The sequence below is a fragment of the Meleagris gallopavo genome, chromosome Z, assembly GCF_905368555.1.
Source record: "Meleagris gallopavo chromosome Z, MGAL_WU_HG_1.1, whole genome shotgun sequence".
Taxonomy (NCBI): Eukaryota; Metazoa; Chordata; class Aves; order Galliformes; family Phasianidae; genus Meleagris; species Meleagris gallopavo.
This window is the reverse complement of record NC_139435.1, coordinates 31,833,786-31,848,743: the sequence shown is the minus strand read 5'-3', so window position 1 is coordinate 31,848,743 and position 14,958 is coordinate 31,833,786. Positions and strand designations below refer to the sequence as shown.

General features: G+C 39.7%; 1 protein-coding gene across 2 annotated transcripts in view; it reads left to right on the top strand.

Moving 5' to 3' along the window:
* Window positions 1-14,958, top strand: part of FREM1 (FRAS1 related extracellular matrix 1) — a 76,799-nt gene that overhangs the window by 29,367 nt on the left and 32,474 nt on the right. For both annotated transcript variants that reach the window (XM_085213549.1, XM_085213550.1), the window contains 13 exons: window positions 1,956-2,300; window positions 2,939-3,081; window positions 3,523-3,719; window positions 4,885-4,975; window positions 5,782-5,949; window positions 6,395-6,603; window positions 7,879-7,972; window positions 8,557-8,809; window positions 10,127-10,324; window positions 11,473-11,658; window positions 12,180-12,376; window positions 12,906-13,128; window positions 14,312-14,456. In XM_085213549.1, the coding sequence (XP_085069675.1) occupies window positions 1,956-2,300; window positions 2,939-3,081; window positions 3,523-3,719; window positions 4,885-4,975; window positions 5,782-5,949; window positions 6,395-6,603; window positions 7,879-7,972; window positions 8,557-8,809; window positions 10,127-10,324; window positions 11,473-11,658; window positions 12,180-12,376; window positions 12,906-13,128; window positions 14,312-14,456 (2,449 nt within the window). The remainder of the gene's footprint in view (window positions 1-1,955; window positions 2,301-2,938; window positions 3,082-3,522; window positions 3,720-4,884; window positions 4,976-5,781; window positions 5,950-6,394; window positions 6,604-7,878; window positions 7,973-8,556; window positions 8,810-10,126; window positions 10,325-11,472; window positions 11,659-12,179; window positions 12,377-12,905; window positions 13,129-14,311; window positions 14,457-14,958) is intronic.

The following is a 14,958-nucleotide window of genomic DNA, read 5'->3' as shown; positions in this document are numbered from 1 at the left end:
GCGCATGAATTCCGCCTGGTGCTGTGAGTGAGCACAGGCAGCAGCTCTCATGCGGGTGTCTCCCCAGAGACGGTGCTGCAGAGTCAGAGAAATGGCAGCGGGGCGGTGTGCGACCTCGAGCTGCACCAGGAAGGAGGCCACAGGCGCGAGAGGAAGAGCTGCTCCTACGCTTCTCACTTCGGGAAAACGCAGCCAGAGGGAGCCGGGGGAGCACAGGAGAGGCCTTGCCCATAGCAGGCTTGCCGGCAGCCTTCCACTCCCTCTGCTGACGGCTTTCCTCTACTGCAGCCTCGGAGAAGGCACAGGCACGGCTGTGCAACTGCAAAACAAAACAAAAAAAAACCCCACAACCCAACCCCAAGAAGACAAACAAAAATCAAAACAAACAACAACCCAAACAACAACAACAAAAACATGTGTTTAAACTTTTTACTTTCTGAACTTTCAACTGAATCCCAAAGCTGAAAATTTAAAGAAATCATTGTCATAGAGCAGGCATGGCCTAGGTTAAATGCAGGTGTTATGTTTTGCCATTTAGGTAATGGGGATGCTTAAGGAATGATGAGTGATTTTGATTCATTGGCAAATACAGAAAACATTTGGATGTGGTTGCAATTTTCTAGCAGTTTAAAGGCTTATTTGAAAAAAGAGGTGATTAAATTACTTCTAATTTTCTAGCCCTCTGCATTTTCACTGTCACTGATTTTGCTTTGCAGTCTGATGAGTCACTGCAGTGCTGCTCTCTTTGGGAAAAAACAGTTAGGTAAAAGAAATCACTGCTGTTAGCAGTGTGGGAAGATGCTGCCACTCTTAATGCTGGCTTTTTGATGGTTAAATGTTTTTAAGTAAAACGCACAGCCTAGAAACATAGAACAATCATTTTAATAAAGCAATAAGGTGATGCATAGAATTTGACAGAAATAGAAACTACTGAGACATATGAAGTATGTTTCATCTCAGGAAACTCCTGGCATGCAGTTTTGGGGTCTGTGGGACCAGCTGTCTGCCACGTTATAAGCAGAAGCTCTCAGTGCCCTCATTTCCAGAGGAGCTCATGTGGGAGGTGGACCAGGGACAGTCTGATGTGAGTCAGCACCATCTTAATCAGAGCAGGGATTCCTTCTACCTGCAATGTGATCAGTGCAGTGCTTTGAGTGCACATGCACGAAGTTTTGTAATGCCAGTCCTAGGCAAAAACCCTGAGAGAGAAAGAGGCATCCATGGTATTACTCTGTGCCTCCTGTCACTTCTTTTTGTTTGATGGAAATGTAGTAGTCATCACTGCACCCTAAAAGCTACCTGTAATTCTCTTCAAGGAACAAAGGGAGTGAAAATGCACCTGCAGCTGTGAGTGTCTCTGTGCATATCACATGGCTTGGAGGGCCAAAAATATTTTCCTTAGAGGCCCTTGGTATACCATCTATTCCTGCATCAGCTGGGAGTTCACAAAACTTTTAACCTGCCTGAAGTATTTTATGAGTGTATAAAATGCTCAGTGAAGTGCCGATGGTCTCTCTTTCATGCATGATCACCTGCAGAAAAAAAACAAGAGCCGCAAATGTAATTTTTTATTTTCACTGGAACAAGGAATTATAATTACAGAGCACAGCATCCTTGATTCTTGAAATAAAAGCAAAGTGTCCTGATAAGAAAGCAGTTTGATATTAAAGTGAAAACAGTCATAGTTAAAAATCACTGGCATCTCAAACTGTCTTAATGCAGTACACATTTAGAAGATTTTTCTGTGCCACCATGGTTGTAAATTCTTCATTCTTAACTGTTCTGATATCTGCAAAATTATTTCCAGTAGAATAATGTGTTTGTTTCTTTCCTCCCCCTCCTCAGTTAGAAATACATTCTCCTTGTCTTTACCTTAGTAACTTATATTGGTGAAAGAATTTTCTTCGGGGTTGAACTACACATTTGTAATGCATTTGTTTCTGCTGTTTTGACAGGAGGAAAAGGATTCATGTTTACAGTTTCTGATATTCAGACTGGAGTGGTTTACTACCATCACGATGACAGTGATTCCACAAAGGATTTTGTGGTGTTCAGGATTTTTGATGGTCTGCATAGTATTCGCCATAAGTTTCCAATCAATATCCTCCCTAAAGATGACAGCCCTCCATTTCTTATCAGCAATGTGGCAATTGAAGCACAGGAGGGACAGACGATCCTGATCCAAGTCTCCATGCTTCAAGCTTCTGACATGGATTCCAGTGATGACTACATAGTATTCAATATTACCAAGCCACCACAAGCTGGAGAAATAATGAAGAAACCAGGGCCAAACTTAATAGGTAATGAAACACATCCACAATAGCACAATTTTCTTTTTCCTCTCATTTTTTTTAACTGTATTAAACATGACAACTAAACTTAACTTCAGCTCAGGGTGAATAATGGAAACTTTAGACTTTTGTTATTACGTGTGCAAATTCTCACTTTTCTTTAATGTTGGTCTATGTTTGCACCAGGCAAGTTATAACAGAACACAACTTAGCACATAAGTTTTCCATTTATTTCTCCAATTTGTTTTTTTTTTTTTTTTCCCCTCAAGAGGAACTGAGCTAGTCAGGAGATATTTTATCTACAAGGCTCAAAGCCAGTAGATGAACTGAGCTCAGAGTTCCTGTGTTAGACTGTGGAGTCTGGCTGTAATGCAGATTCTTTTATCCTCTACATAGAGGTGTTAGCCAGTTGCTGTGTTGCTGCATTTTTTTGAATGGTTACTGAGTGATATGGAAATGAAGGTAATGATCTGCAGGAAACATGAAAGACAATGAGAAAATGTTTCAAAGATCTTGCCTTAGCTGGAGTGAGAAAGGAGGCATGATGCCTCACTATTTACTATTTACTTGCACTGGTAATTGATAGTATTTATGTAGGATTAAAGTAATGCACAATTCAATAGAAGATATATTCTTTCACTAAACAGGGTATCCTGTCAGCAGTTTTCTTCAGAGGGATCTGTTTAATGGAATAATTTACTATCATCATTTGGGAGGAGAAGTATTTGAAGATTCTATTGAGTTTGTGCTGTGTGATAGCCATGACCCTCCCAATCTCTCAAAGCCACAGGTACGACATTGAAGCATCTCTGGGAGGGAACTTTCAACTTCTGCAAGACTTTCAAATAAAACTGGGATAGATCTCTCCTATTTGCCATCAACCATACTTCTTGGCTTACTTGTTTTTCATGGGGTAATGCTCTTTGTCTGTTATCAGTGAATTTCTCCCAAACCATAACATTAAATGCTGTAAATATTAGATTCAGAGCTGATACAAACAAACCAAACAGACCTCCTGAAGCCAACAGTGAAAGGACTGTTCAACCCAGGAGTTGAACATCCAGCATTGCTTGTGGAAAAAAAGGAATACTGCTGAGAGTTTTGAGATTTGAGCATCGTGTATCTCGTATTCCAGTGATATAGTTATTTCTGTATGCAAGTGTGTAAACTATTGCTTCAACACTTTCTCATCAAGGGAATGGTTGTTGATTTTGCCATCTTCTCATTTTAGGTGATGATGGTGCACATTTTACCTGTGGATGATCAGCTACCCAGAGAAGTTCCAGGAGTGACCCGCCACCTGGTTGTTAAGGAGACTGAGATTGCTTACCTAACTAAGAAACATCTCCACTTTATAGATGTGGAAGAGCACGATAGGGAACTCACGTACACCATAACCTCTTCCCCATTTTTCTCTTGTGTCAATGGGTAGGTGTGGCCTGCTGTATCTTCGAGGTGGGATCGAGCAAAGAGTAAGAATAGCAGTTTCAGTGGAGACAGAGTGCCTGTATTTCAGGATTTCCATCTGTTTGCTTAAAGAGCAGGTGATAATAGCTGAGTGCACATCTCTTGTTAATATTTAAGGCTAAGTTACAGCTAAAAACAGCAGAATAGTACAGTTGAATTGTTTAGCAAGAAATGCACCTGAAGTCTCTACCTCAGATTTGCATTTTACGCTGAGCAGTTGGATTCTACATTTCCTTGGATACAGTTCACAGAAGCTTTTGTAATTAATAGATTTGTGTTGACCTGGAGCTACTGAGACTGAGAACATGAGGTGCTACAGCTATTTCTAGGCAGTGTGCTACTGCCATGGTGTTGTGAGGTCCTGGACCAGGAACCTGTGTATCAGAATGGCAGGCAGGATAGGCTGCAGGGGACAACAAGGGCATGTGGTAAATTGCTGTAAGAGCAATTTACATGTTGCTGAAGCTGTTTCACTGTTCGGTAAAACATATTTTTGCAGTTGGTTGCATTGACAACTATGTGCTAAACTTTAAAACTTAGAAAACTTTAAACCACTATATGGTTTATGCTGCAGATCAGCATCTGCAATTCTAACCTCAAGCCACAAAGAATCATTAAGTAGCAGAGGGGGAATGGTGTTTAGACAGCTTCTTCTCCAGCTGATGAGGCACAGGCACTGCTGTTGTCTCCACTGCAAAGATGGCTTGGTCAAACTTCTTGACTGGAGAAGTTTGTAAGACGAAAGAGAAACAGAATAATTTCATTTTTTTTACATACTGATAGTTGCAGGCATGTAAGCATTAAGAGTGTGATTGGCTAGCATTGCAGGTGGTGTAAATAGGCCCAGCTGCACCGAAGCCGATAGCTGAGATGTGCAGAGACACATCAGCAGAAATCCCAGTGCTTGCTTTTAAGATATGCAGTAATTTCTTTCACAGTGCTGAAAGACTCACTTGTGGTGAGAGTTCTGTCATAAACTTTGAAGAATAGTAGGGATAGAAGAAAGAAAAAGTTTTTCCTTTCAGTGAAGTTGGGAATGGGAAGTTAATTTGAAACACAAGACCAAACTTCCTGACTGCTGTTTTTCCTGTTCTTTAGTATTGCTAACATGCATGTTTTTGTATAGCCACTCCGATGCTGGGAAGCTGTTTATGGTGGACACCATACCCAAACTGGTCAAGGATCCTGCTGCTCTTGCTCTGAGATCATTTACTCAGGTTTGTTGTTTTACATGGTAGTATAAATGGTGCCAAACACTCTTAAGAACAGTCAGACACGTAGCTTTTTCCTGACAAGAAAACAAGAGGTGAAAAGTGAATTGCAGTACTACTACATGAACATTGCTTTAGAAGAGCTAATTAAATTCTTGCTAATTCAATTCCAATTTTTAAAACAAATTTTCATCATGCTTCATATCTGCAAATGTAGCTCTCCATCTGAAAGCTTCAGGGGTTGCAGTTGCTTAGAGTGGGCTGAATTTGGCTTCTTTATAATGCTGAGATGAAAAAAAAGTGCACAAAATACAGAAATGGAGCCCTGACAGTTCTCTGTTTCTCCTTGGTGTCTCCACTGGTAGTTGTGGAACAGGCCAGAACAGACCTATGTTCGCTTTTACAGGATTTTGTTCTGTAGTTTGACAGATATCTTTTTTTAGAATATTGTTAATGTGTCCTGTTCTGTATCATGAAGAATGGTTAAGGCTGTGTAGTGGTGACCACTGTAATACTGTACTGGTGAGAGCTCTGAGTCTACCTGGTCTGAATCTCTGGCCTACTATGTGTGTCTGAATGGAAGATTTTGGTGACTATTTTAGTCTCTTTCATTGGCCTGTCTGTGTGGGCACCCTACCTCGGTGGGCAGAATGTCACAAACTGTCAGTAGATAAAGAGTGTAAGGAGTTTATGGAATAAATTTAGAAAGTTCATGTAACATCTAAAGAGGGGATGAAAAAGTTTTTTAATGTCCTGGCTAATGGCTACACCCATCTTCTCCTCTTATGTGAATGCCTCTTCACTTTTTACAGCATGCTGTGAACTATATGAAAGTTGCTTACATGCCCCCACTGCAGGACATTGGGCCCAATCCTCAACAAGTCCAGTTTGTATTTTCTGTCAGCAATCAGCATGGTGGCACTTTGTATGGAATCTGCTTCAATATTACTATTCTTCCTGTGGACAACCAAGCCCCAGAGGTAGGACGATGGAGAGGTGAAGGGTGAAGAGTTTGGAAATGGCTTGGGGTAGAAACAGAAATGTAAGGAAGTTTCCTGACTGGACTGACTTAAAAGAATAATCTTCCATGGGAAAGGGTTTCTGTGTCTGGCATGTTGGCTTCAGTGGGGCAGAGGAGGAAGGCAAAGTTTGGTAAGAATGCAACGTGATTTTTTGCAGCACGTAAGCTAACAGTTGCAATCACAAGTCCTAAATCCCTCCTTATTTGCTTATGGGTTTCTGAATGAGATCAGATCAGGGATGTGTGTATCAGGACATATTGTTTGCAAATTCCTTATGTTTTTCCAGCACAGCAGAAAAGAGTGCAGCCTTTGCCATTTTGACTTTCAAGGTGTCACATGAACTAGTACTACAGAAAATTGAAGTGCAGATGGAAACATCAATTCAGCATTCTCCTCCATGCAGGTTTTTACAAGCCACTTGAGAGTGGAAGAGGGTGGCCTGAGCACTGTCACAGAGGGACACATTCTCGTCTCTGACGTGGACACAAAACAGGAACATCTCTTCCTCCTTCTGCAGCGACAGCCTCAGCATGGGGCAGTGGAGTTGAATGGCGTTCCTATGAAGGAGGGTGACAAGCTTTCCTGCCGGGACCTGCGTACCCTAGCAGTCAGGTTAGAAGAGTGACTGCTTTTCTTCTTGTGACAGCTGAGTGTCCTGTCTAGATGAACAAGATCCCTGTGGAGAGGCAGAGCAAGGTGTGGAGGCTACAGCACTGCATTGCTCAGATAGTGTAGCTCCAAGCCAAAACTTCTTGTTGAACCTGATGACCACAACGGTCACTGTGGTGTCTGAGCAAAAGTGTTGCCAGTAAATGGAGCTGCCATAGCCATATGTAAGTAGGTGTCTCTATAAAGTACTGCCCTGTGCAGGTGAGGAGGCAATTCTATGTTCAGCCATATAGCTCTTGTGAAGAGGGCAATGTTTACAAGCTTCTTCTTTTATGGAAGTTATGTGTTTATCAGACTTACAAAAAGGCTTGTTTTGACACTGATTAATCTGAAGATGCAAATATTGCTGCTGTATTTGTGGTGAGAACAGGATGCTGGCTTCCTACATACATGCAGAATTACAGCTTCTTGACTTTATTTCATTCTGTTAGGCAAAGAAGGCTATCCTACAATGGCTGCTCCTAAAGTATTGCCTCCTGTTGTATCGTGTTGTCATCAGGGATGGATATTGGTGGTATGGCAGCGGAGGTAGAAGCTTCCCACCAATAGACCCTTATACTTTGTTGCCGTGTGACACATGGCAGCAGAGGGGCAGTCTGACATAAGGGTGTCTGAGATGGAAGTTTATATGAGACAATGGTGTGGAACTGAATTCCTCCATGTAGAAAAAATGGCACTCTGACATTTGTTGACTGTTGCTGAATGTTTATGGAGACTAAACAGAAGATCTGAACACAGTGAGGCTGTAGGTGGTATAGTATGCAGGTTCTTTTTATTGCTGGTGAAAATACACCATGACTATGTTGAAAAATACTGTTTGAGTAGTTGAGAATTTCCTCTATCCAACAGTGTTAATTGTGCTCTTTGTATCTGATGTAGTTTTCATGGAAATAAATAGGCATTACTTCACTGGAAACTACATACTGCAGAGAGAAAGCCTCTTTAATAGATAGCTCAAAAACAGCCATACTGCAGATGACAAAGGTTCAGTGAAAACTTTTCCTAGCTGATAACTGTCTTGTCTTGGGAGTATTCTTCATGCCAGGTATCTCACAAGTTCCTTGAATCCACTGTGATTTAGGACTCCAAGTCTTAGATAGGCACCCTTGCACAGGGATTGGCTTTCTGGTTTGTAGAGATCCACGCTATCTGGCATGACCAGATACCACAGCTTCTTTGTCTGTGTGAAATTATTTTAGCTCTTTTTTTTTTTTCCAGTTATCGGCATGATGGTTCTGAGACCCTTACAGACGAAGTCGTTTTTGCAGCCACAGATGGCATCCACTTCTTAGAGTTCACCCTTCAGGTCAAGGTCAGTGTGTTGCAGACTTCTGAGAGCATTTGTCTATGTAAAACACTGCGAAGTTTACCTTCTGAAAGTCTTTAGACCTTGGAAGCTGAGAGATAATGGGTTTGTTAGGCTTCCTTTTTCACACCATCCTTCAGGTTACTGTGCCAAATGTAAAAGCCAGTTTTTCTCAGACTGTTTGAAGGGCATTTGTGTTTGCTTTAACTTGAGCTCTTCTGCCTGGAATTATTCTCTCTGTAATTAAACGAAGGAGGAAGTTTTCATTCTCCAACTATAAATATCACTGCCAAAATTGTGCAGTCAAGCACAAAAAATACAGTGGATTTTCAGCTTTCTCACTGAGAAACTGAAGACAGAAGCAAGTTAAGTGTACCATTTCCTCCACAGAGTCTGCTTAGTTTGGTTTACCTTTGTTCTTGGATTTTAACCTTGGCCCTAATTCAGTTGTTTCAATGCAATTCACAGAGTGAACTGAGTATTCTGACCCTAACACTTTGTTGCTGGTTTGAACCGGAAAGCAAAACATTTAAAACAGCAGGTTTTCATTGGAATGACAATAAAAGATGTTAAATTCTCTTTCTGATTAGGTGTTGCCCATGAATGATGAGCCACCTGTTATGCGAACAGGGCTTATCAATGTGGTACGCTGCCTGGAGGGTGAAGAAGTGGTCCTCTCCTCAGAGTACATATATGCCACAGATGCAGACAGTGATGACATGAAGCTGGTCTTTGTGCTGGTTCGCCAGCCCTCCCAGGGGGTGCTGAGAAAAGCTGGAATTGTTGTGGAGCGTTTCTCCCAGGCTGATGTCGTCTCTGGCTTAGTCACCTATAAGCACACTGGTAAGGGAGACTGGGAGGTGCTCAGACAGTTTTGGTGGAAAATCTTCACCTAAATCCACAAATTCTTTGCAGTAGGAGCTGCTGAGAAACCACATGTGTTGTGATTGGAGAAAAAACTACGCTGGTTTTGAAACAGGTCTTACGGTGTAAAACTACCAACTGCTTCAATGTCATTTCTAAATTCCTTTTTGAACTGAAAATTATGGTAGATCAAACACATGAAATCATAATAATCCTGGAAAATATCTTTCACTGCTGCAGATACAATATGATTTTTTTTCCCCAGGAAGATTATTGATAAAACAGGAACTAAATGGAGTATTTTTATTTGTTTCATGACATTAAAGAAATCTTTGACTTTCTTCCATAATCGTGCATAGCTCAAGTAATGCAATGTTTGATATGAGGATGCAGTATTTTAATAGAAAACTGCTGACAACCTGAGGTGCTAACTGGTCGACTTGCCAGTCAGCAGAGGTACTCATTTTTGGAGAGATTACAGTCCATCTTTGCCTCACGGTAATTTGAAGAATTGTTTCAGATTCTTCAAGGAAATGGCAATTCTAAAAATACATCATTTTGTGGTTTTGTCTTTAAAATCCCCAAATATGTTTTGTAAAATTACTCATAGAAATCAATGGCTGGTTAACTCCCTTTCCTGCTTAATTTGGTTCTTTCATTAGCACGAAAGGGATTCTCTTTTCTTCACCCCTGATAACAGCTTTAATCTTTTTTTTTTTTTTTTTTTTTTTTCCTCCAAAGGCTCTGGTTTTCTGTGTAATTAGTCTGTAATTTTGTGCTAGCATGGGGAATATATGTGATATTTTCAGGCTTGGCACTGTCTAAAATGAACAGCTGGTATTTGAGAAGAGAATGAAGTACTTGATTATGGCTACTCATAACAAACTTTTCTTCAATATCATTAAGATACTGGGAATGCTGTTTTAATGGCAGTGCTTCGCAGGGGCAACAAGGGGCAGAATCTGACTTTCATAAGCACAATTGCCTGTATTTCATGTTCCTTAACTTTTACATGGTAAATGTGCCACCAGTACTTATTGTAAATGGGGCAGGGAGTCACTGCCCTTCATAGTCAATGTATCAGCCTAAGAACTGGGCTGAACTCACCCTTGGGTACTTCTTGCAAGGACTGTCAGCTTCCTATCATTTTACCATAATTTTTTTTTGAAGTCATTTTGGTCTCTCTTCTGCCTGCAGACTCTCCTAGCAGGATACAAGGCTCTTCTTCATGAAGTTTCAGTTCCTACAGTAAGACATTTATTCTGAAATGTAACTTTTTTTTTTTTTTTTTCCCAGGTGGGGAGATTGGCTTGAATCTTTCCTTTGAGATCTTAACTTTTGTTGTTTCTGATGATGAAGCTGGCCCAAATGTGAAAGACTGCTGTTATGATAGACCTCTTCCTCCTCCAGTTCCTCTTCACCGTCCCCTCCCAGTGTATAACCTTAACATCACTGTACTTCCAGTGGACAACCAACCTCCATCTATTGCAACTGGTGAAAGTTTCCTCTCACTACAGCATATTATTATAACTGTACTATGCAGTACTGATAGAGTCAGCTGAGATCAGCATGTAAAAGTTTTGAATCAGAATTTCCATTTTTTTTGCTTTTGCTAGTGCAGTATAACCGCCAAATTCAGTTGCAAGTACAAATGTCAGTGATGACTTGTGGCTCTTCAGCTGCATGCTTAAACCATGTGGCTGGAGATTAGAGTGCTTGCATCTGCTCCTATCCATCTATATACATGTATTGTTGCACACATAAGCTATGTCTGAGTAAAACTGAGCAACATCTCATCCTTGAACTTAGGTTCAGGCAATGTTAGGTTTATACAGTGCCAAAATATAACTCTACATCAATCTTTGCATGTTAAAAACACAATGAAGTAATAGTTTGAATAAATATTTAAATATCAAGGGACAAAATATTTTATTTCCTATATTCTGTTGATGAATAAAGGCAATCCTAGACTATGTCTGTAACTGACCAAACTAATAATGAAGCCACATTTTCACCAGTACTTTTCAGAATCAATAACACTCAGATGAAAAAGAAATAGTAGTGGTAATGTACATTTAGCCCAACAACAGGACAGAAAGTGAAATTTCCATTTAATCACAGGTTTTGGACAAGAATACTTGTTAAAGTTCTGTATATGTTTGTCATTTTCAATGTCATTTGTTTGTAGACAACATGTATATGTTCTGTATTCCAGAGAATATTTAAGCATATGTATGAGTAGCTCTGTAATTTACAGGCTATCACCTAAGCAATGTTCTGGAAATGAAGCATTGTCCCAGTAGGGAAATTAAGCAGTGGTGCATGAGAAATTGTTCATTATGTGCAATTCGTAACAGCTATCATGTAATTAATGCTCTGACAAACAGAGGTAACAACTGATTTTGAACAGCACATAAACTGTACTTAATAACTTACCAGTAAAATCAATTTGCAATACCCTTCCCCTCTGCTTTGTGATGGGGAACGTTGACAGTGTAAGCAAAAATCTCAAAAGCAAACCAAATTCAGTAACAGATAATTTATTATCTTTTCTTCCTTATTTATTATTTCTGTTCTCATTAACACATACAACAGTAAGTGGGCTAAATATGCAGTAATGCTTCTTGTTTGTTTTTGTGCAGGTGCAAGGTTTGTCGTGGAGGAGGGCTCCTCAACAGCCCTTACTTCTAACCATTTGTATGCCACCGACCCTGACACCACTGCAGATGACTTAGAGTTTGTCTTGGTTTCTCCTCCTCAGTTTGGTTATATTGAAAATATACTGCCTTCTCCTGGGTTTGAGAAGAGTAACGTTGGTATAAGTATAGGTAAGTGTATGCAATATACAGTAATAAAGCAGAGGAAGCACAGAGTGCTCATAGAGGGCAATACAATGGACTGTGGAAAGGTAGATGCAGGTGTGAGCATTAATATGGTCTTATTGATGAAAGCAGCTGCTGGCAAATTAAGAGCAGTGGGACTGTGCAGGAGGACTTCAAAGAGAGTCTGCAGTTCTGCAAATGTGAAGGAGAGGTACTTGGAGTAAACAAGGCAATTCTTTTATGCATCCCAGCTGCAATCTATTAGAGGTAGCAATATGAAACATTAATCTGCTTTCTCTGCCTCCCCCTTCACTCTCTCAAGCAAGCTTCTCCCAGCCTCTCTTCACTTCTGTCAATTAAGTGCTGTAGCTGAGAATTTGAAAAACCTGGATCCTGTGTTTATCTCCAAGGCAAAGTTTCAGAAGTGATTTGGTTATTGAAGGACATCGTTTCAGAATTGTTTACGCTGTGTCAGACCAGTGGGCAGGAAAACAATCATGCTAACTCAAAATTTCTAAAATTTCTAGCTTCGTTTCAGTTGAAGCACCTGAAAACTCTGAATATAAACTATGTACAAGCCAGGCACATGCGAATGGAGCCAAGAGCAGACCTCTTTGTACTTTATGTCACCGATGGCCTGCATCGTTCGACAGAGATTCCATTTTTTGTGCTGATCAACCCAACCAATGATGAAGTCCCAGAATTCATAGCAAGAAACATTACTGTAAGGAAAAAAGTAAAATGCTTGCCATAGAATTACTTTATACCAGAAAATACTTTCTAATTTAAATCAAAACATTTTTTGAACACATATTTCTCTATATCTTTCCTTTCCTTTGCATGATTCAGCCTGTTTTAGTAAACAGTTCAGATAAATCCCATTAAATCTGTACAACACTCTGGACGAGCTTTGGTGAGACTGGAGCTGTGCACAATTCTGTTTGGTAACCTGTAGTGAAGTAAGTGAGGGCTTAAAGAAATAAGTTATCTAGAATGCAGAAGGATCTTTATACTTCTGTTTTCACTAGTGTCTTTCATAACTTTTGCAGAGTAATTTTTGTACCTGGTAGTCGATCCCCTCTCTGTAGACTGTGGTTTTAATATGCATAATAACTGTGTGACAAGCAAGCCACTGAGGAAGGGACAGAGGAAACAGACTCCTAAACAAAAATTGCCTACTTAGGAAACCATGCTAAAATATTTTAAGTTCTTTTTATGTAAAAGAGTATGACATTTTTTTATTTTATGTTCAGGTTCAAGAAGGTATGATGAAAGAGCTGGATCTCTCTGTTATCAATGCTGTTGATCTGGATGTGCCTCAAGACCACTTGGTATTTGATGTTGTGCAGCATCCTTCACATGGATTCCTCATTAATGGAGTTCATGGCAATGATATTCTACTGTACAAAGAGCTAATTCACCACCAGAGCCGTGAGTTGCTTGTTCATGACTTTTCTATGGAGCTACTGAAGAATGGTAAGTGCAATGTTCTTCTGACACTGGTCTTTCATTCCTTTAGTAATTTGTAACAGACAAGGAGGCACAGTAAGAAATCTGCATCAGTAGTTTATTCATTTGCCTTAGGGGTACTTTCAAGAGAAAGTTTAAGAATAGAAATAAACCTATCTAATGCTATCTAATGATTTGAGGAGCTGTAAATAAATTCACCCTGAGAGGCCTACATGTCAGAAAGGGTAGTAGTATGTCTAGAGAGTCCATCTGCCCTTAAAAAAACAAAGAGAGTATTAAAACATACCAACAAGACATTTCAGAATGTTTCACAACACCTAAAATAGAGACAAAGAAACTATTTAAAAACATATTAGGTGATTATGAGAAATCTTGGGGTTAGATATTGCTGTAAATGAGAAGAGTATAAAATGGACCAATAGCTTACCATTATCAGTTATCCTACTTTGAAGTAGCAAACATCTTTCAAGAACAGGTGATTAAATTTGTATTTAACACTTAAGACTATGGTAGATTCTTCCATACTGAGACCACTGTGTGGAAATTGTATCTATCGGTATCAAGAAGGACATAAATTTAATTCAGCCTCACAAAATGTAGTTCAGTCCACAAATCCTGAGGAAAAGACTTTTTCCACCCATCAAGAAATATCCTTCAAAAATATGTAAGCAACAAAAATTACTAAGACTTCTCAAGTTTTATTTTCTACTTTCTTCCAACTACAGGGCTTTTTAATCATTTCCATAATGGAGAACCAGTTATATTCAGGTCAGCCATAGCCACAACTGCAGCTTTCTTTTCCAAGAATTTAAATCTTCCTGAAGATTATGTGAGATACAGAGAAGTGTTAACTTATGACCCTACTCTTTCTACGTTTCCTGTTAAAATGAGTTGGAGTGAGGGGAGCAGACTAACAGAGACCATTTTATGAAGGATACTGCTCCTTCAGGTTGATAGGCTTAGTGTCTTTGAATCACTAGTATATTATAAGATTAATAAACAGAAGCAGCCCACCAAACTCATCTTTTGGTGTTGAACAATACTTACTGTGACCAGGAAGTGTATAGAGGGGAGATGCAAGAGGAGTGATGGAAGCAGAGCAAAACAGTAAAAAATATTTTGCAGGAGACAGATTTATTTGCTTTATCTCTCTCTCTCTCTTTCCTAATTTTTTTTCCCCGATGTGTAGGTATGAAACTGATGTACATGCATGACGATTCAGAAAACCTCAATGACAGCTTTAAAATCCAGCTATCAGATGGGAAACATAAAGTCCTCAGAACCATTTCAGTAAAGGTCATCCCAGTTAATGATGAGAAACCAGTGCTGAGCAAGTAAGCCACATGTTCCTGTTTCTGACAGGAAAAAAATCAGACAAAATGATCCAAAAATGATCAAAACAGCTAATCAGTGACTGATAGGGATAGGAAACCATAATTAGTCACAGCCTAATGCCAACACAGATGTTTCCATGTGGGTCATTCACTATTAGTCTGTTTTGTAAAAGCATTTTTAGAGAAAGAAGGACATACTGAATGTTGCTATATATTGAGAAAATAGGGTTGGTATTTGCATTTAGAGAGAAAATGTTAAAAAACATGGACAACAAATTTGTTTTATCTTTCACAACCAACCTCAAAATTGGACCAGGGAGCCCCAGTACTTACACATGTCCACTATGTTAGCCATCCCAGATGCTTTGCTTTCCTCTTCCCTAGGGAAATTGCCTGTATCAAACACCCCTCTGGAAGCAGCTCTGGATTTTGGCATGAGAGAGACTACAAAGTTGATATCTTCATGCCTCACTGGGGAAAGTCTCTCAGTTTGATGATTATC